Below are 22,682 nucleotides of genomic sequence, written 5' to 3' on the forward strand. Positions count from 1 at the left end.
GGTAAAATGATGAAAATGTTGAATACGAATGAATAGTGTATTTAAAAACATCTTTAGTAAAGTAAGATTTCATCCACATATCACAAACTTGTGGTTTTGACAATGAATCCCTCATGTTATCAGGGTGGCTCAGACAGTAAAGAATCTGCCTGCAATGTGGGAGACAGGGGGATTAGTTGTTGTACCTCCTCTACTTTGTGTTATGTTTAGAAATGCTCACAATGAAACTGACAGGTAGGAATAAACCACCAAACATTCAGATAAATGCAAATTACCTTTATCCTTAATAAGGATTCCAATGAGGGCAGCAAAAGCAGCATGGACCATTCATTTCCCACAGTGGTCAACATCTTTCTTTAAAGTAGGAATGTTTAATCTACATTACTGGATTCTTTGAATTTACATTCAAAAAGTCTGCATATGTGTCTGTATGCATTCTTTGAAGGTGGGGAGAGAGAGTTTTGATCAGATTCCCATAGGGATCTGAAGTCCAAATAAAGGTTACAATTTACTGTTTGAAAAATATCTTTGGTAAAGTAAGATTTCATCCACATATCACAAACTTGGGGTTTTGACAATGAATCCCTCGTTATCAGGGTGGCTCAGACAGTAAAGAATTTGCCTGCAATGTAGGAGACCCAGGTTTGATTCGGAGAAGGCAATGGCACCCCACTCCAGTACTCTTGTCGGGAAAATCCCATGGACAGAGGAGCCTGGTAGGTTGCAGTCCATGGGGTCGCTAAGAGTTGGACATGACTGAGCGACTTCACTTTCACTATTCACCTTCATGCATTGGAGAAGGAAAAGGCAACCTACTCCAGTGTTCTTGCCTAGAGAATCCCAGGGACAGGGGTGCCTGGTGGGCTTCCCATCTATGGTGTCACACAGAGTCAGACACGACTGAAGTGACTTAGTAGCAGCAGGTTTGATTCCTGCATCAGGAAGATCCCCTGGGGAAGGGAATGGCAGTCTACTCCAGTATTCTTGATTGGAGAATTCCATGGATAGAGGAGCCTGGTAGGCTATAGTCTGCGGGCTTGCCAAGAGTCAGACATGACTGAGTGAATCTCAGTCTTCAAGTTATCATGCTTTAGTGCAATTTTCTCATTACATACTAATTTATCATAACCTAAATGCTTCCCAAAAGAATCCCTCCTGAATCTAAGTGCAAGATTAAAGCTTACTCAAAACAAGTTATCCACAATATTAATAGAATGATTTTAAGGGGAAAAAGTTTCCTACCTTCTGAAGTTCTCCTACAATAACAGTGAACTGATGTTCACAAAGAAGTTTCCATAAAGCCAGAGCCTGGTATGATTTTCGAACCAACTGCTGGATTGCCTGAAGTGAAATCTTTTCACTCAGTTGAGCCTCTAATTACAAAATACAACTAATGAAGTTTGCAAAATGACAGATTAGGTTTTATTTCAAGTAACACAACAATTCATCTCAAATAAAGACAACCATAGTTAAGGGTGAGATCCTTATCATTCTCCTTCTGCCAATCACAAGGAATGACGATCATGAGTTGATGAATTCATGGCTTTATCCTCTCACTATATGTAAGTGCTTCTGTGTGTATGCATAATAAACAGTAAAAATGTTGCAGTTTTGGACAACTTACACCATTGTCTTTTTCTGCTCAGTTATATTTTCACAGGCTACTCGATAAATTTAAGTTCAGTGCATTTATTTTAATTGCTGAGTATCCCACCATGTAAGTTTTACCACAATTAGGTCCATTTTCCACCTGAAGGACATTTCTATTGTTTCCAATGTTTTGCTACTAAAACAGTAATGCAATAAATATCCTTAAAAAAGGTCTCTTTGAAAACATAGTCAGGTTTTGATGGGACTGTTTTTCATATTAAGATGCACTAGAGAATCATGAAATCAATTCAGTCAGTCATGGTAGCTTTTTTTCCCGTCTCCTTTAAAAAAGGAAATAGAATGAAAAAGGGGGAAAAAAATAGAGTACAAATAGTTTTAGTTGTTGCTTAAAATTGTGTTCAGTTGTGTGTGTTTAAACATCTGGGTCGTAATGTAAAAATTATTTCTTACTGTGAGGAAAAAAGTCTGATAAAGACTGCTCTTGCATATATACTGAGAAGTGAAACTGCTGGCTTTGAATACATACGCATTTTTAGGTTTTACTACATATGATCAAATTGCTCACCAAAGTGGTTATTTCAGTGTATGCTGCCAGCAATTTGAATGCTCCCCTTTGTAAAAATCCTTATTATTGCTTGTATTTTATCAAGCTTACCTGAAAAGAAGTACTAAAAAAAAGAATTTGCAAATACTGAACAGAAAACTAGATCCGGCAGGAAGGAAAGAAAGTACACTGGGACAAAAGTAAATGGCTGGGACTTAATTGTCAAAGTTCTATAAGCCAGAATAACTGGCTCAAACAACAGAAGGCAAAGAACTTAAAAAAATATATATAATTAAATGGCAGACAAAACTTAATATTTTATTACTATTCCAAGTCACATCTGGAATAATTAATGGTTACAAGAACTTTTCAGTTCCTTTGCTCCTTCCTTAGTTATTACTTTTTATAATTGATTAAAAAAAAAAACCAAAAACCTAACACTTGATTCACATTGTAAGCTCTGTAAGAAATACCACTTCACACACATAAGGATAGAAATTTAAGAAAAGAAAAACAAAATTACTGGTGATAATGTGGAGAAAACTGGAACACTTTGTGTATTAGTGGTATAAATGTACAGTGGTATAGCTGTTATGAAAAAGTTATGGTGGTTACTCAAAAAATTAAAAATAGAACTATGCATAATCCAGCAACTAACCTTCTGGATACATAAGAAAATAATTGAAAGTGGGAACTCAAATTTCTATTTGTATTCCATATTCATAGCAGAATTATAAAAATACCCCGAAGGGTGAAGGCAACCTAACTAGGATCCCACAAGCTATGTGGTGTGGCCAAAAAAATTTTTAAAAAGTAAAAAAAAAAAAAAAAAAAAAAAAAAAAAGGTACATATCATCATGTTTTTGGGTGGAAGAAAGGAAAAAAAAATTGAGCTGAAAGTTATGGAAATACAAGATGTCAATATTATACTTATGCAAATTACACTAATATTATTTTAATAAAGATATTCATTAACCCAAATGACCTTATCAAGAGATGCCCACTGTTTTCTATTCACCTAATAAAACTCTTTACTCAGGTCATCAACATTTAACTGATCAATCAGAAGCAATAATTTACCGTGCAACTTCCTCTGCAGCTCCTGTTGCATCTGCTGAGTATTTCCATTTTCAGGACGCATGAATCCTATCAGCCTCTGCTGTACTTTGGCAGCAGTACTGAAACAGAAATTCCAGAAAATATATTAAAAGGGTTGTGCAACTATTACCATCACCTAGTTTTAAAAGTATTTTCACCCACTTTCCGTTTGCAGTCAATTCTTACTTCTTCGTTTCCTAAGCAACAGCTCACCTACTTTCAATCTGAATATTTCATACAAATGAACTGGAATATGTTGTGAATATTCTTTTTCTCTGTAGATCAGTGAAATAATCACTGCCAAATCAATGGTTAACAAGTTAAACCTGGAGCATTTTATTTATTAAAAAACATTTTTTTTTGGCCATGCAGCTCGACATGGGGGATCTCACTTTCCCAACCAGGGATCAAACCCATGCCCTCTGCAGTAGGAAGCGTGGACTCCTAACCACTGGGCCACAGAGGAATTCCCAATTTGAAGCATTTTAATCTCTCAGATGCTTAAATTGTCACTGAGAGTAAACAGATAATAACAGAGCTTCCTTCTATCAAACACTTGCTTTTTGTCCCCACCAATGACTTAAAATAATTCTATAAGGTACATATTATTAAGAATCCCATTTAACAGATTCGAAAACTTCAGGACAAAAGTAAAAAGAAAAGAACCAGCCGTAAGGAAATACTGGTTATTGAGAGAAATGAGTTAATAAAAGCATTTGGGGAAGAATCTGATTATTTCAGCTCTTAGTGTAACTTCAGGGATGCAAAGAAAAGAATGATGAACTTAAAAAATGTATATGCAAAACTAAAGCAGACTCACAGACAATAGAAAACAAAGCAGGAGAGGAAAGGAGGGGGGCAAAGTAAAGGTATAAGATAACGAGATACAAAGTAGTATGTGTAAAAATAGATAAACTATAAGGATGTATTGTATAGCACAGGAAATTGTAGCCATTATCTTGTAATAACTTTCAAAGGAGTATAATCTGTAAAAATACTGAATTCAAAGCTATACACCTGAAACTAATATAATATTGTAAATCAACTATACTTCCATTAATAGAAAAAAAAGACCCTGGTGCTGGGAGAGATTGAGGGCAGGAGGAGAAGGGGGCAACAGAGGATGAGATAGTTGGATGGCATCACCGACTCAATGGCCATGAGTTTGAGCCAACTCTGGGAGATGGTGAAGGGCAGGGAAGCCTGGTGTTCTGTAGTCCATGGGGTCACAAAGAGTCAGACATAACTTAGTGACTAAACAACAATAAACTGAGATGGGGTCAAAAAGACAAAGGTTATAAACTGAGTTAAAAAGTGGTAGGGTCTAGAAACTGATATATACATGTTAAAATACAGTTAACAGAATTCTGAAGGCTAAACATAAAAAAAAACTTGATACAACCTTAGGGGACAACCAAATACTACATTGCAACATATTAAAAATCTTTGTACCCCCCAAATTTTACTTGTAAAGAAATTCATGTGAATATTACTGAACAAGTACACAAACATGTAGAAAGAATACTTACTGAAACCTGTTTACACTATCAAGAAACAGACAAAATCTAATGAACATTTTTTGTTGTTCATTCATTTTGCTCTTCATTCATGTTGTTCACTAATAGCTTGAATATAATGGAATACCATGTAGCCAATACATGTGGCACTAATGGTAAAGAGCCCACCTCCCAATGCAGGAGATGTAAGAGATGTGGATTAGATCCCTGGGATGGGAAGATCCCCTGGAGGAGGGCATGGCAACCCACTCCAGTATTCTTGCCTGGAGAATCCCCATGGACAGAGGAGCCTGGTGGGCTACATTCCACAGGGTCACAAAGAGTTGGACACAACTGAGCAACTTCACTTAAAGGATATGCTGAATGTAAACAATGTTTCACAAAAGTATGACTACTTAGATTCCATTTTTTTTTTTTTACAGCGGAACTACCACTCAGCCATAAAAAGGAACAAAATTTTGTCATTGGCAGTAACATGGATGGATTGGTGAAATAAGTCAAATACTGATTATCACTCACATGTGGAATCTAAAAAATACAACAAACTACTGGATATAATAAAACATAAGCAGATTCACAGATATAGAGAACTAGAGCCTATGAGTAGAGCTGGGAGATGGGCAGTATGTGGGGGTAGGGGAGTGAGAGGTACAAACTACTGGGTGAAAGGCTAAGGAAATGTCCTGTAGGACACAACGAATACAGCCAAATATTTTTTTAATAACTGTAAATGGAGTGTAACTTTTAAAAAACTGTACTAAAAAAAGAAATGTGTATTCACATATGATTAAAAGTTTACACTGTCACTTCAAATTAATTCACTGGGGGAGTGATGTGAATTTTTTACAAGTTTATATCACTTTCTTTTTTTTTAAATATCACTTTTATAACAAAAAAAAAATGTTCATCCTAAACGTGTGTCCACACAAAAACTTATACAGGAAGGTTCATATCAGCATTATTCATAATAGTCAAAAAGCTGAAGCACACAATACTGTAAATCAACTAAACTTCAAAAAACAAAAAAATAAATTAAAAAAAAAGAAAAAAGCTGAAAAAAGTTAAATGTCTATCAAATGATAAACTGAAAAATGAAACCAAGTACTAATACACACTACATGTGACAATATTACACTAAGATAAAGAACCCAAAACAAAAGGTGACATATTGTATATTTTCATTTACATAAAAGATCCAAAATATGGCAGGTCCATAGAGGCCGAGAAGACTAGTATTTGTAGGGGTTGGGGGAAGGGCAACTGTGGAGTGCCATGGACTCCACATGTTTGTGCACCACCAAATTCATATAGTGAAACTCAAATATCCAAGTGAAAAAAAGTGAAAGGGGAAGTCGCTCAGTGGTGTCCAACTCTTTGTGACCCCACGGTCTGTCCAAGGAATTCTCCCTGCAACAGAGTAGTGGGTTGCCATTCCCTTCTCCAAGGGGTCTTCCCAACCCAGGGATCGAACCCAGGTCTCCTGTATTGCAGGCAGATTCTTTTACTTGGTGGTGGTGCCTCTGGAAGGTAATTAGGTCTGGGTGAGGTCATGAGGGTGTAGCCCCATGATGAGATTACTACCCTTACAAAAAGAAAGCGGAGAACCTTGGGTCTGGTTCTCTCTCTGCCACATAAGGACACAGAAAAAAAGCAGCTGTCTGCAAACCAGGAAGAAGGTCTTCTTCAGAACTGAACACACGCTGACACTCTATCTCAGACTTCCAGCCTCCAGAACTACAAAAAATAAACGTTTGTCATCTAAGGCAGTTTATGGTATTTTTGTTACTTCTGCTTGTTATTAAGATAGGGAGTGATTGCTAATGGGTATAAGGTTTCTTTTTGGTGTGATACAGCTGTTCTGGAATTAGACAATGGTGATGAAATTTTAACTTTATGAATATACTAAAAACCGTGAAACTTTTTTTAAAAGGACAAATTTTATAATATGTAAATTAAATCTCAGGGACAAAAAGGGAAATAAATTTTACTTATTCTTACTTTGGATTTCCTAATGGTCCTCCAGTAAATTGGGAGTTTCTGTCTAGAAATTCTTGCAAACCTTTCAGTTCTAGTAACACTGACTCCAGCAGTTGGGAGGGAACACTACTTTCAATCTGAAAAAGAAGAAATATTTTCAAAAATGTAAAAACAATGAAAAAGAGTATCCATAAAAAACATATACTCTATATACCCATAACTGAATACTGAATTTTAATTTTGAGGTACCCTATCTTCACAAATAGAGAAGTTATTCCTTATATTAATTTATACTTGGTAACCAAAATAAAGGGCTAGACACCCACATTCCACCTTTGCTGCTTTGGTTAATCAGGTATAATTTACAGACAGTAAAATGCACAAATCTTAAGTGAACACTTTGATAGCATTTTTACATCTTAAAAGTCACCACCCAGACCACAATACTAAATATTTCCAATACCCAAGAAAGTTCTCTATTGACCCTTTCTAGTCATTAGTCATTCTATCTTCTACGTAAGCAACCACTTTTCTTACCTCTACCAAAAAAAGTATAGAATGATTTTGCCTGTTCAAAATTCACATAAATGGAATCTTATATTAAGTAAATACATTCTAATTCTTAGAAATGTGAATTTTAAGAGTATCACAGCTAAAAATATATTTGATATTTTTACATTGGAAAAAGAAAAAAGCTTAAAATAAGTTGCACATACACTTCACATTAAAAAATTTTTATTACTTGAATTTATGATTATACAAATTTCTGTTTCTTAAAGTATTCTGGAAAGTATGCCAATGCATGGGATTTAGTGCTATGTTCATAGAGTTTGGAGGCATGTAAGCAAAATATTAAACAGTAATTTTGAGCAATATTAAGTTCCAGGACTGACTCTATTTAGCCCTTATAACAATGTTACAAGGAAGATACATTCTCATTTTACTTTAAGTTATCAGGCTCTGAATGTTAAATTCACTCATCAGTTAACAAGTGACAGAGCTTGAGATGTAATTCAGGGGGTGAACAGTTTACTGAATAAGTACACAAACACATACATGAAAGAATAATCATTGCATGGTGTTTATAACATTAAGAAATATGAAATGCTCTACTTATCCACTGAAAATATAAACTGGTTACATAGAGATGATGGAATACTATTATACAACATACTTACTGCAGTGATCTCTCTGTTGCCACTCTTAAATACTCTCTCTACAACTAAACTGGCATCCCATATGTTTCTGGAAAAAAAAATGTTTTAATGATTGTGCCATAGATGAATAAAAACATTACAATATGTTGTAAATCCTTTTGCTGTGTGTTTATTTAGTTTTTAAAGTGTGGCAATGACTTCATTTAACATTTTACTAAGTTATCTGAAAGAATAACAACAACAAAAAAAACAGGAAAATTTCCAAACTTGATGTCATTTCACATAATGAAATACTGCTGAGGAAAAATCAAAGACTCTGAGTAATAAGTTGTAAACAAAGAATTCTGAGTTATGAGTTCTGCACTGTTTCACAGTTTTAAGCAAAATGATTCATGTGAAAGCATACATCTCAAATTTAAGAAAAACATACACCAGACATAATTAAGTGGATACAGCAGAATGACTGCAAAATGGCTGTAATTCTATACCTACTCCCTGCACCTAGCCTCTTTACAATATGACTCTGATGCCTGCTTTATAACGAGGAGTCTATTTCCCATCTTTTGAACCTGGGGTGGCTCAGAGATGTCCCCTTGACAAGTAAACGAGGTGGAAATGATAGGCCCGTTCTGAGCCTAGGCATCAGGAGGCTCTGTCTCATGGAACCTTGCCACCACCAAGTCAATGATCTTTGACTAGCCTGCTAGAGAATAAGAGAGCAATCCAAGCTGTCCCAGCTGAGACCACTCTAGACCAACACACAAACAAAACCCTGAACATGTGCCACAGAATTCTGAGTAGAACTCTCTCCTACCTCAATGCTGATTTCATATTATGGAGTGGTTTGTTATACTCCATGTTAATATAGGTAGATGTATTTTGAAGACACATATACATATGTGAAACATAGTAACAAATATAATTTGATGGTTAGATGATATAAAAGCTGAATGACAGAAACCATCTTATTAATGGACAAGTGAGCTTAAACTATAAGTAAAATTTAGTAGGAATAAATGATGTTCCAAATTTGAAGCTAAAAATGTTCAACAGTACAAAATGGAACAAGATGAGCAATAGTTAATTATTCTATGAAAAACTTACCCCATGATTCGAGAAAAGTAAATGCAAATACCGTTGTGTTTTCCAGAGTACACAATCTCTGGTCCAGCCATACAACTCATACTTGTGGCCTGAGTTGCCGGGCTTCCCAAAGCACACACTGGAGTAGACATGGCAGGAGGGTGGACACCTTGTACACACATAAGAAAATCAAATCTCAAAATTTAACCGTAAACATTCAGAATTCTCAAAAACCCAAGTCAGTTGTACCTGGGCCCAAAGGAAAAACAGTTACAAAAATACTGAAATAAACAGCTATTTAATTTGATTTTCCTTGACAAGAAGAGAGGCTTAGACTTGGTTAAGAACTCTCAGGTTGGCTTTCAAGTGTGGCAATGCAGGATGAGAAGGAAAGCAAGCTTGCAATCACTGTATCTTAATGGTGGGAGTGAAACAGGTCAGTTAGTTCAGGGCTGGTGATTAAATCCTGGTACTCAAAGGGGGCTCTCTAGGTAGGCTAGGTAAAGGTATTCACGGCCGAATGCCAACGCTTGTTTGGATGCCACTTCTATTAAATCACAATATTTTCAGGGGAATAGGACAAGTTAAGTGTTTAGAATAATAATTCATAATGATGGCTCCAAAAAGAATAGTAATAGCATCCTCAAACAGAGAAAACAGGTACCTTGAGATGGTGTTCCTAAGAAGGATGGATTTGGATACAGAGTACCACTAGGAACAGGAGAACCTGAAAAGGAAACAATATAAAGACTGATAAAATTATCTCCCAGTTTTTTGAATCTGATCAAAATCAGACACAGAAACTGTTTCTAAATCTAAGAGTAAGGAGGGGCACCCCTCATAATATATTCAAGAATTAGGGACCCATTTCCTAGCAATTTTCTAACAATTCCCACTTTGAAAAACACTGAGGAGGGAGTTTGTTATTAAATCACTCAACTCTTTCCTGTTGAATAAGTAACAAATGAATTCTGTAAATATTACTGCTTACATCTTATTTTGTTTCCCAGTATACATTAAGGATTCACTATATGTAATTCTAATCAGACATCTATAGAATTATTTCCTAACAATCCAGTAGCAGAAAAGAAAACATAACAAAATTTTTTATCCATTAAAATATGTTTCTATGTGTGCTCAGTGGTGTTCCACTCTTTGTGACCCCATGGACTATAGCCCACCAGGCTCCTCTGTCCATGATATTTTCCAGGCAAGAATACTGGGGCAGGCTGACATTTCCCACTCCAGAGGATCTTCCCGACCCAGGGATCAAACTCACATCTCCTGTGTCTCCTGCCTTGGCATGCAGATCCTTTACCACTGAGCCACCTGGGAAGCCCTAAAATATGCTACAAAGCTTTTACAATTCAAGCTCTGTTAGAAATAATTTCAGTGTTTCATACTCACTGGAGTAGACAGGAGAGCCCAGGATGGGACCGACATTACTCGGAGCGGGGAGAGTGGTTGGAAATCTCATCTGTGCTTCACCACCATACCTATTTTTATGACAACAGGGGCTGAGTTTATTCAGTGAAACTATCCATCTTAAAAGCTGGACTTGTTTCAAGTTCTGCTTAGCTTCAGGATAAATGCTTTAAACATTAGTGACTTCAATGCATCATGCTGACAGTGAAATACACACATAGATACCTAATAAAATACTTATTTAGTAAATGTTGACTTGAAACTGCTACCAAGAAGAATTATAAGGGACTTTGGCAATTTCTAAAAAAGGGTCTGTGAAGCATAGAATTTATTTAATGAGTGTATGGTACTATAACTCCCACACTAGAATTATGGTTAGACTACTCAAAAAATTCTTTTTAAAAATTGCATTTAAAATTTATTCTTAGCTAAATATTTTCCAAACAATATCTCTTTGATACCCAAGTTTCCTTGAAGTGATTGATGCAGAATCTCTCCATGCAAATGATACACATAGAGCAGAACTGCTATAGTCTTTGAGGAAGTAGAAAAGACAAATGAGATAGTTAACTGAGGTAGAAAGAAGACCAGACAAAAGAAGTTGGAGAAGAGACTCCAGAGAAAGGGTTACAATGCATAAATTATGCTCATCAAGGTGTTTCCAGGTGTATTATCACCTTTCTAGATTTCATCTTTCTGCAAATAAATTTTACTAACTTGCCTATATGGTCACTTAAATGTTTTGTAATGATCATATTAGCCAATGCACCCATTAAAAAAAAAAAAAAAGGGAGGCCAAAAACAAGAGAAAAGTGATAAACATACCTGAAGAAAGCCCGAGTAGCCCAAGCAGATACTTCTCTGTCACAGGCAGCAGTGGAACAAGCAAGAATAAGGCAAGTTGCACAAGCCTGGTCTTCCTGTAAAAAAAAGAATTATCTTCCCTTAGAGTAAACATAAACATTTTGAATGAAGTTTTGTTTACTGCTGTATCCAGTATTTAAATCTGTGTACAGAGCAGGTACTTGATAAATATTTGCTGAATGAATGAAAGCAGCAGGTATGAAAAAGGAGAAGTAAACACTATTGGTTTTAAAGTTTCTCATAGGCACCACTATTAAAGGATGTTCTCTTTTTCTTTTTATCTAGATTCTATTTTAGTTTCTGGTTTAGTCACCTCCTTTTTTTCTCAAGGTGTTTTAATCTTTTAGAAAACAACAGCAGCTAACATGTATTAAGCACTTGCTGTGTGCCAGGCACTATTTTAAGACTTTAAAGCATATTATTCTTCATGCCACATATTATAATTTAATACATATTTTACACATGAGAAAATGGAAGCTCAGAGAACTCAAGTAATCTACTCAGATGGTGGAGCTGCTTTGAATCTAGAGTGTGTATATTTAACTTTGATCTGATATTCCTGACTTTAAGCATTCCTAGTATTACTTCATCATTTCTAGTTGTGGTTTTAAAATACTAAAGTCCCCATCACTGTTACCCCTAATTTTTTCCTGATGTCATTAAGCAAAAAAAAAGAAAAAATTTTTTAAAAGTTATTTATCTGTAAATGTCTTATTTTTTTTTAAATGTCTTTTATTTTACTTTTTAGAAAACTTTTTATTAATATTTTGTATTGGGGTATAGCCGATTAACAATGTTGTGATAAATTCAGGTAAAGAGTGAAGGTACTCAGCCATACATATACATGTATCCACTCTCCCCCAAACTCCCCTCCCATCCAGGCTGCCATATAACATTGAGCAGAGTTCCATATACTATAATGCAGGTCCTTGTTGGTTATCCATTTATCTATAAAGGTCTTGTCTTTTGATAACAATACATTTGTCATATAATTTCACCATCACACTCTTACTAGTACATTTTAATGCTAAGAATTTATCAACAGAATAAAAAATATGAGCATTTACCATAAACCTTATAGCATATTAATCCTGTTCCCAAATACCAGTACATATGTGATTAAAGCAAAGAAGGAAGACTAGTATTAATCCCAGCATTTTGATCCTAACTTACATAAAATGTAGCTATCATTCTCATCATTTAAAACATCATCACATCAAAAAAAAATTACAAATAATTACCTGATGTAATTTAAAGAATCTTTCGATCTCTTCTCCATCTCCACCCACATTACTCACAAGCAGATGCCTCAGTTGATCCACAGGTCTAAGTTTATGAAACATAAGACTCCCCTAAGAAGTTAAATAAAAAAGAAGATGAATAACAGATTTACTAAGAATGGCTAGTAGCAACGGACTCTACCTTAAAAAAAAAAAAAAACAAACAAACTTCAAGAACACAAAGTACACTGGTCAAAAAGATCATCTCATCTACATTTCAACTCCCAAGCCACCCTAGATCTATATATCCATATGGAAAACTTAAGTGACACTTTATAAACCTTTAGCTAATGCACAGTACTAATACATGAATAGTCAGATAAGTGGAACAAAGTAGAAAGTTCTGATACAAGCTCAAGTAAATATTAGAATTTAATATATAATAAAAGCTGCCCCTCAAACCAAAGGGTCAAAATTAGAGTACCCATTAATCACAAAGGCACAAGTATGTCCACTTCAGAAGAAACTGAAGCTGGATCCATACTCATACCAAAACCAGGATAAATTCCAAACAGAAAGGACAAAATAAAACTTTAACAGAATAGTACTAAAAGAAACTATGGGTGAATGCTTTCAAGAACTTAGAGTGTGGAAGCTTTTTTAAAAAAAAAAAACAAAAAAAAACTGTACCAGAAATTCCCCCAAATAACAGAATATTTACACTACTTATAAACCTATTCACTTGAGGGGAAAAAAAAAACTCAATAAAGAAAATCAAATGACAAACCAGAAAAAATGTTTGAGCCTAAATCACAAAAAATTCCCTTAAATATATAGAGTTTCTATAAATCGAAAAGACAAACTCAATAGAGAAGTAGGTATAGAATCGAACAGACAATTCACAGAAAAATAAACACTAGAAAAGACCGTCAACCTCACTCTTAAGAAGATGGGCTACTGTACTTGCAGAGGACGTAAGGAAATAGACTCAACAGTCACTGATGGTGACTGCATGTACACAGGGAAACCAGAAACATCTATCACATTGATAAATACACATACTTTTTAATCCAGAAGATGCAATTCTATAGCTCTACTCACACATGTGAAATTATACATGCACAAGTTTGTAGCATTATTTTTAACAGCAAAAGATGATCCATTAATAGGGACCTAGTTAAAAATGGTACATCCATAAAAAGGAATGCCTTTCAAATATAAAACAGAATGAGAAAGTCCTAATATCAATATGGAAAGATATCTAAAATATATCTTTGAAACATAAAAAGCAGTACATATGCTATTATTTGTTTATAAATATATTTGTATTATTTGTATATCTATAACGTATCTCTGGAAAGATACAAATTCTGATGACATGGGAGTCTGCAAGGAGGGGACCCAAACCAGAAGGGAGATTTTATTGTGTATACCCCTCGGTTTACCACTGGAATTCTGTTAATGCATTACTACTCAAAAAATAAATACTAAAAAATGTTGTATACTACTTTACAAAGAGTGAGTTCTTTTTGTTGCATTTTTGGTATTTATAACTATTCCTTAAGAATATTTTAAGACTAAACATTCCTAAGTGCTTAAGTAAATGACTCTATGAAGCAACTATTGCAGAATACTTTGACAAAAACACTAAATAGGGCTTCTTTTCGTCTCTATCTTCACAGGATATGCACGTACCTGTGCGGAGAGGAGAACAAACTTCTTGGGAGGCAACATGTGCTGCTGGACAACAACTGGTGAGTCGGTTATGGGAATATGATCCTTATTCAAGGGTGTGATGATCTTATCTACTTTCAACTCATCTATTGCAGAAAGAGCCCAGGAATGACCATCAACACGAGTAGTCATCTATGTAGAAGAAATAAATTTTTGTCTATGTACAAGAAAAGTTACATAAAGCAAAATCTTCTAAAAAGGATACAATCTTTGAATAAATGTAGGATTTAATAAATTAATAATACATTAGGATGAATATTCTCAAAAGTATTTAATTTTTTAATACTTATTATTTTGATTGAGCATCTTCTATGACAGTAAATAGGATTTTCATACTAGAAGAAAAAGGCAAATTTTTCTTAAGATAAACTATATATAGTATATACTATAATTTTTTCAATAACCAAAGACTATATACCTTCTACCTTCTTTCCAGAGTGAACTGATCCTCACTGGTAGGTTCAGTGGTCAAATTTCCTAACACATAGTTTTGCTCTCTTCTGAAGTTATATTTGCTTTCTAAACTAAGATATTCTTTTAAAAAAAGTATCCTGGTCTTCTAAAATATCATAAAAAATTTAAAGCATCAATAAAATGTTGAAAGTACACTGTATGTCCATGTATGCCTGATACCCAGATTCAACAATTGCCATATTTGCTTTCTTCTTTCTTCCTATATTCCTATATATTCCTATATTTTTTTAATTACTGAACTATTTGAAAGTTATGAATACCATGTCACCATTAAATATTAATATATTTGCATGCATCTCTTAAAAATAAGGATGTCCTCTTACATAACCATAAAACTATTCTAACATGTAAGAATATTAACATGTAAGAATTAACATGTAAGAATATTAACATTTCTCTAATACAGTCTAATGCCCAGTCAATACAGAATTTTTTCCATTGTCCTAATGTTTTTTATAACTGTTTTGGGGAGACTAGAATTTGATTATTAATGTTCATGAGCTGGATTTACATTTGTTTTTTAAGTCCACATTTTTGAGAACTCAAGTATACAGATGAAGTGCTATGATGTATAGTACCTACTTTAAAAACAAAAACAAATAACAGCTAACATTTATCAAGTACTTCCTATGTGCTAGGTAGATTTTGAGCACTCTGAACACATGAACTCATTTAATCCCACTTTCACCCCACATTAATATTAAAACTACTATAGATGAGGGGATTGAGGGCCAGAGACATATTAAGTCCTTTGAGTCACTGCCCTGAGAAAATGGAGCCAGATTTCAAACCTGCACCCCCTAACGCTGTGCTCCCATCAAGACAGGGTTTATATCTTCCCGAGTTCTGAATCCTTACAGTCTACCACAGAATGAGGCATACAGTAAGTGCTCAGTAAACCCTGAAGGATAAAGAAAAGATTTTGAGAAAGGTGCTCCTTGTCTCTGTACCTACCTGTCTTTACCCCAGCTGCTTAGACCACGTCAGAAACTCGGAAGAGCCCATTCAAACCATGTTCCCCCTTCCCAGGATTGGGGTCTTTCTCCACCCATCTACACACTCCTTTTCCCACTTCGCCTGACAAGAAGATTCAGTTTGAGAATGACCAAAAGTAGCCAGTGACAACTAGAGCCAAAATGCCTTTAAAGAGATGGCTTCAAAGAGACTCTCAGACGCTAGTGGGGGTTGGCTGATCTGCTTTGATCAACAGCCTCCAGGTGCAGGTAACAGGAACTATGCTAGCGCATCTAGGAGGACAGATGGAAGTGGAACAGGGGACACTAGAGGAGTGAGCATCTCTGGCCTCTTCTCAGCACCTTCAGGGCTGGGATGAGTGGCCCAGGTGTGGTTGGTGCTGGGCCGGGATAGGCGGGGGCCACATCTTTCTCCCAGGACCTCTCCATTGACTTCATGGAGTATGTGCTAATATTTACTTTTAAAACACAATTATGTGTTTGTGTATATACATTTGTATATGCGGGACAAAGGGAGCAAACACGATGGAGTGAAGGGTAACTCCTTAATGTGGGGTTCAGTTTACCATTCTATTTTTGCATATGTTTGGATTTTCCATAATTAAAAGAAAAAAGTTAAATATTTAGATGGAACTACAAATTAAAGAGATCATAAGAATAAAATTCTAAGTCATAACTAAAATAGATGGCCTCATAGTAACTAAAAATATAATATATTCAAATGGGACAAAGATAATTTCAGAATGATCTAAGTATTTTCAGGTACCTTATGAAAATATTCTAAACGGGTTCCAATGTTTTCTTTAAAGATTTTTTTACTGAGTACCATAATGACTTCTTATCTTAGAGAGGAAAAACAAAGAACTAACAGTATATACTTTTTTTCAGTAAGACTGCTAATCATATAAGATTATTAGAAGCAAACAGTAATAAATCAAAAGATAAAGCTTCTCATAATTTTGTTTTTCACTTAAAATTATGTAATAAGTTCTTTAAAATCTCTCAAGATAACTTACCTGAGTTTCCATCATTGGCTTTTGGAAAGGAAACGTATCATGGTTAACACACCACAAAATATCATTATCTTCATTTTCTGACGCTGCCATCAGCAGAATACCTAAAAGTTTAATACATAAAAATCTCATTATAGGATGTCAAATACACCTCCATAATAATTGTAATAATGTTAGTAACATTAGTATGAATACATAAATATACATATTAATCTTTATAAGTAAACAAGTTGCAAAATAAAAAATAAATCCTCTAAAATGACATATAATCAGTGCTAGGGTAGTATCATTAAATGTTCTAGACTGTAAATGTTATTTCTTTCAGATAAATACAAATTATTTGTACATTTCTAAAGTTAGTATATGTTTACAATGAGCTTATTAATTTAATTATTACATTTAAAGAAAGTATTTAGAAATTGTTGACTTACAATCAATGGTATGTAATATTCAGTGAAATAGAGTTCATGTACTGGTTAATTCAAATACTCCATGAATAAAAATGATGAAGTTACTAATGGAATGGCAGAGATAAATGTACTATGAAAGAATTACCTAAGTAATATTAGCTGACATTATAGTTTGGTTTTGAAATATGCTTTCCTAAGCTCAGTTCCAATTCCTCCAACTAATTTGCTCCCTTCATTCTGAGTTTAGTGATATTAACCTTGAGTCCATTGGCTGACTATAGGTGATGGGATCCTAATTAATTATTAAGCTATGTAACTAGCTTGTAGAAATTGAGAGTAGTATATATCAAGTAGCAAGAAAATGTTTTCTTAAAATTAGTGTATAAGGTTTGAAAAACTGAAATTTGATTGTATCATGCACATAACTGAATATAATAGAAAGATATCCCACATTTATGGATTTGAAGGCAATATTTATAAGATGGGAATACCCCCCAAATTGATCTATATTTTCAACAATCAAAATCCCATCTGCTTTTTTTTAGTTGCAGAATTGACAGACTGATTCTAAAATTTATGACAGTTAAAGAGTTCTAGAATAGTCAAAAGAATCTTGAAAAAAAATGTTGAAATGGGAATTTTAAAACTTATGACAAAGCAATAGTAATCACAGTGGGATATTGGCATAAGGATGGCAAAAGGACTTCTTATTAGGAACTCTTTACCCATTAGCAGCAGAGTGACTGCTAATGAAACATTAGGAGTGATGAAAACATTCTGAAATTAGATAATAGTGATGGTTATACAACTCTGTGAATAATTCTAACCACTACCAGAATGCACGATTTTTTAAATTAATTAATTAATTTATTTATTTTTTATTAGTTGGAGGCTAATTACTTCACAACATTTCAGTGGGTTTTGTCATACATTGATATGAATCAGCCATAGATTTACACATATTCCCCATCCCGATCCCCCCTCCCACCTCCCTCTCCACCCGATTCCTCTGGGTCTTCCCAGTAGAACTGCCATATGACCCAGCAATCCCACTTCTGGGCATACACTGAGGAAACCAGATCTGAAAGAGACACGTGCATCCCAATGTTCATCGCAGCACTGTTTATAATTGCCAGGACATGGAGGCAACCTAGATGCCCATCAGCAGATGAAGGGATAAGGAAGCTGTGGTACATATACACCATGGAATATTACTCAGCTGTTAAAAAGAATTCATTTGAATCAGTTCTAATGAGATGGATGAAACAGAATGTACAATTTAAAAGGCTAAATTTTATGGTATGTAAAAATTGTATCTCAATTATATGCTGTGAAGCTGCATGTTACAATGTATTTGAAAAAATTCCATTTGTAAAGGCAAGTTTCATTTGGGTGTTGAAAAATAAAACATTAGAAGATATAATAGAATAAGTACAGAAAATGCTTTAAAATTATTAGAAAATCAAAATAAATTAACAAATGCTTTCTCACATTGGAGAAAAGCACACACAGGTTTTTCTAGTTTTGATGTTTAATTAGAATCTCAGTTTTTAAAGTTAATTATGAATCCAAGAGTTCATCATCAAAACTTCATATTCCTGGATGGAGAATTCTCCATATCCATGAAGACATGGACAAATGGTATCAGAAAAGTCATTCGAGTTTTCCTAACCATCCTGAAAAAACAAAGTTCAAAGTCTGTTACAATGGGCTATAACACCGATTTTGACCAGTGAGTTCACATACAAGTACTTTTTAAGTTCAAAACAACTTAAAAAGTACTTAGATATTAAAAACTACAGTATTTATATATATATGAATGACATATGTCAATGAAAAAAATTGACATTTAAAAAATTTGAAATAAAAGCTAATTAAAAAAATTAAAAAACTGGATACAAAAATTCAAAATTTTCTGAATTTTATTGGAAGTTTCCTTGTTATTTTCAAATGCCTCACAAGGCAATCTAATTTTAAAAACTTTAAGCATCTAGTATTCCATCTGACAGTTTCAGAATTTACCTTTACTATAAAGAGCTTTATGTACTTTTGAAGGCTTTTCCACAGTTGAAGATGCAGAGAATCCAGGAGGAAGGCGGACGTGGACCAGTGTCAACGTGTTAGGTCGTGCCAATGGCTGTCTGAATGGACAAGTGCTGAAATACAGCCTTACACCTGACCATGGAATAAAATTATCCACCATTAACAGGAACCAAAAGACACAAGGCACACATGGTACTGAAGCAACTCCAGAGAAAAACAGAATTCTGCTCAAGTCACATCTCACTGTCCTGACTGATCTGAAGTCACCATGCACTCTCCTAGCTGGAGTAGTTTCTAAGGCAAAACCATTTGGAATTGGGAGATAAATCAACACATTTCACCAGAAAGAGTCTACAACTTTAAGACCGGACTCTGCCACTAAATATTAGCCACTTTATCTTTCAGGCCTGGTTTTACATCCATAAAATCAGGAGACAGAGCCTGAAGAATCTTTTGATTTTTCAAAAGCCTTCACTTTATGAATTATTAATATAGCTTGACAAAACTGATAGAGAAATAGAAACACATTTCCAGTCATACATTTCCAAACCTGAAGATTATAAAATTATCACAGTAATAGCACATAAATAAATAAAACAACATACCTGCATGTGTGACCGCCAGTAATTGACAGTCCAGTGATTCGGAGTTTTCAATCACTGCTATTTGAACAATTGGTTTAAAAACAGAACGATCTATGGTCCTAGAAGAAAGAAAAGCTGAACTTTATTTTTTAAATTTATCTATTAAATTACCAGGAACACATTCCACCAGGATTCTTACATGTTTAAGTATGCTACAATAGTTTAAAACTAGTTTTTAGAAAGCAATCCAACAGCAGCAAGAACTAATAAAAACCCTCGATTCTGTGTTTTTCATACTAACAATGTTAAGAATAATCCTTTTTTCAAAGACTATAAGAGAAGGCTAAGTCCACTGGGTAAATGGTTCAACAACAAGTTGTTCTTAGAGCATTAAAATATCATTGCAAATATTAAGAAGGGGAACAAGTGAATCTTTATAATGGAGAGCTCTGGTGAATACAATCTTAATCAAGTGTTAATCAACCAATAGGAAAATTGGAAAAAAAAATAAAACTGGTATTATGTACCTCAATGTAATGCTCTATGAAGTTCACATCATCTATGTAATACTAGTTAAAACAGTATTACCCTGAGTCTATAAATAGGGAAAATAAGACAAATTCAGAAACTGGGATATGCTACTCATAACTTTCCTGTCCCTCCCTCCTAAATTGAAAAGGGCAATAAGACTTCTGTTTTATATTAAAGAGACAAACTAATGACAGATGTAGCTCATGAGCTATGACTGAATGTGGAGAAAAATGTAAAGAAAAACAGCTATGAAAGATGTGGGAGACAATAATTTTAATATGGACTATACAATTAGAACATAAGACTCTTCATTTTTTAGATGTGGTAATGATAATACAGTATATAAGAGCTTACAATATGGAAAGTGAAGGACTTAAGGATGAAAGTCATGTCTGCAATTACTTTCATATAGGTCATGTGTATGTGTGTGTGTGTGTGTGTTGTGTGTGCACATGCTCAGTCCTACATGACTCTTGGCAACCCCATGGACCATAGTCCACCAGGCTCCTCTGCCCACGGGACTCTCCAGGCAAGAATACTAGAGTGGGTTGTCATTTCCTCCTCCAGGGGATCTTCCCCACCCAAGGATCAAACTCGCATCTCCTACATCTCCTGCATTGGCAGGTAGGTTCTTTACTACTAGTGCTACCCCCATATAGGTCAAAACAGTGAACAAATGAAGCAAAGTGTTAACAGCTGGTAAATTTAGATAAAGGGTATATCAGTGTTTATCATGCTATTTTTTTCATTTTTCTGTGGATTTGAAAAACTCTCCCAAAAAAAACCAGGAGAAAAGAAAGAAAACTCTTAAATTGTCTGCCTAAAGAATTTCTTGGTCATTGAAGAGCAAAGAAAACATGCTATCATTAGGATATCTGATCGCAGCAGTGACCAGACACACGGACAACAGAAGCTGAAAAGTGAGGTGTTATGTGAAGATAACTTCTGCAGCTAAGAAAACTTCTGCAGCTAAAACTTTTGTGACATATGCAAACAGCAGTGTACAGTGACTGAAGACTTGGCTTTTAGGCTGGGTCTCAGCATTCATTTAGGAGTTTAGACCTCAGGCAAATCGTAACAGCTCTTAGTTTCAATATCCCCAAGTAGACAGTGAGAATAATACAATTCTGAAATTCTGTGTTCCCAAATGGTACTTGCGTCACTTATCAGACCAATGAAACTACTATGTAGATGTGTTAAAGGGTGGAGTACTTACAAACAGGGACATACTTTGAGAATTCTGGTTTTCTAGTCATAATACCTGTAATAGCTGCATAGACCATTTGGAGCATAATTTTAAACTCCAAGGAAAAAACACAGGTCAAGGTGTCCTTTTCACTGAAAAACCAGTCTGCCTCATGTTTCAAACCATCCAACTTAAGAACAAAAGGAAGCATCTTTAAGAACTGTTTCAAACATAAAATAGAATGTCATTTCCTCCAACATTCCTTACCTTCTAGAGATATTTTGAAGAGGGAGTAGTTTTAGTGTACTGCATATAACTAATATAATTATGCCTGCAAACGAAATGTCTGACAATAAGTTACATATTACCTAGCAATATTACCAGCAGCAGAGACAATAGAATTCTGTGACACTGAGGCAACTCTGTTCATTCCTTGTCCATCATGGCCCAAATCATACACCTGTGAATAAAAAATTATACCCACTTAAGACATGATTATAAACTGTATACATTTTGCAAATGTTCTTTTAAATAAACTTTTCTTTTTTAGGGATCCTTTAATTCAGCTAGTTCATATAGGTAGGAAAATATTCAGAAATTTAGGGCCCTAAGAAGTAGCTTGGGATTTTTTTTTTTTTAAAGCACACACTTCATAAGAAAAGCCAAGAGTGACTAGGTCTTCTTTCTTAAAAACAGGGATGTTCTTCCACTTTTATATGGTGGCAAAATATTAATACTTACCTGTATTACTCCTTTCTCAGATCGTGTATATAAAATATTTCTTGAATTATCAACTGCAATTTGAACAATAGGATCTAAAATAAAACAAAAGAAAAATCCCAGTGATTATCAAATCAAACACAGTAGCTGCTTACAACAAATTAAAACTGCTGTTTTATAGATAAATCTTCGGAGAGTTGCACCAGAACAAAGCCAGGAAGCATTTAGGGCAGACATCATGTGAATAAAAAAGGCAAATATCAAATACTGTGACTGGGTTAATAGCATCATAAATAAGTTTTTCTGTCTTCTAAACTAATTTTTCAAGCCAAACCAAAACCAAGTTTCAAATTATTCCTTCCTTTAACAAACATTTAATGAACACTAATTTATTGTATGCTAAAAACATGCAAAATAGTTCTACCTGGTCTATTCTTTCAAGAAACTTCTAATATATCATTGTTTAAAATAATTTAAAAATTCAGTCATATTAACATTTTTAGGTGCTTTTATCTTA

General features: G+C 34.5%; 1 protein-coding gene across 3 annotated transcripts in view; it reads right to left on the reverse strand.

Annotated features, from left to right (window-relative positions):
- Nucleotides 1-22,682, reverse strand: part of NUP155 (nucleoporin 155) — a 55,406-nt gene that overhangs the window by 19,743 nt on the left and 12,981 nt on the right. For all 3 annotated transcript variants that reach the window (XR_010658987.1, XM_065905247.1, XM_065905248.1), the window contains 15 exons: nt 22,187-22,260; nt 21,814-21,905; nt 19,750-19,847; nt 19,124-19,276; nt 16,695-16,795; nt 14,192-14,362; nt 12,518-12,628; nt 11,238-11,332; nt 10,395-10,483; nt 9,652-9,714; nt 9,009-9,156; nt 7,926-7,992; nt 6,769-6,884; nt 3,236-3,333; nt 1,243-1,373 (listed from right to left, as the gene is read on the reverse strand). Coding sequence is in view for 2 of the 3 variants with exons in the window: in XM_065905247.1 (XP_065761319.1) it covers nt 1,243-1,373; nt 3,236-3,333; nt 6,769-6,884; nt 7,926-7,992; nt 9,009-9,156; nt 9,652-9,714; nt 10,395-10,483; nt 11,238-11,332; nt 12,518-12,628; nt 14,192-14,362; nt 16,695-16,795; nt 19,124-19,276; nt 19,750-19,847; nt 21,814-21,905; nt 22,187-22,260 (1,607 nt within the window). In the remaining variant the exon portion in view is untranslated. The remainder of the gene's footprint in view (nt 1-1,242; nt 1,374-3,235; nt 3,334-6,768; nt 6,885-7,925; nt 7,993-9,008; nt 9,157-9,651; nt 9,715-10,394; nt 10,484-11,237; nt 11,333-12,517; nt 12,629-14,191; nt 14,363-16,694; nt 16,796-19,123; nt 19,277-19,749; nt 19,848-21,813; nt 21,906-22,186; nt 22,261-22,682) is intronic.

Source organism: Muntiacus reevesi, chromosome 14, assembly GCF_963930625.1.
Source record: "Muntiacus reevesi chromosome 14, mMunRee1.1, whole genome shotgun sequence".
In the NCBI taxonomy this organism is placed as follows: domain Eukaryota; kingdom Metazoa; phylum Chordata; class Mammalia; order Artiodactyla; family Cervidae; genus Muntiacus; species Muntiacus reevesi.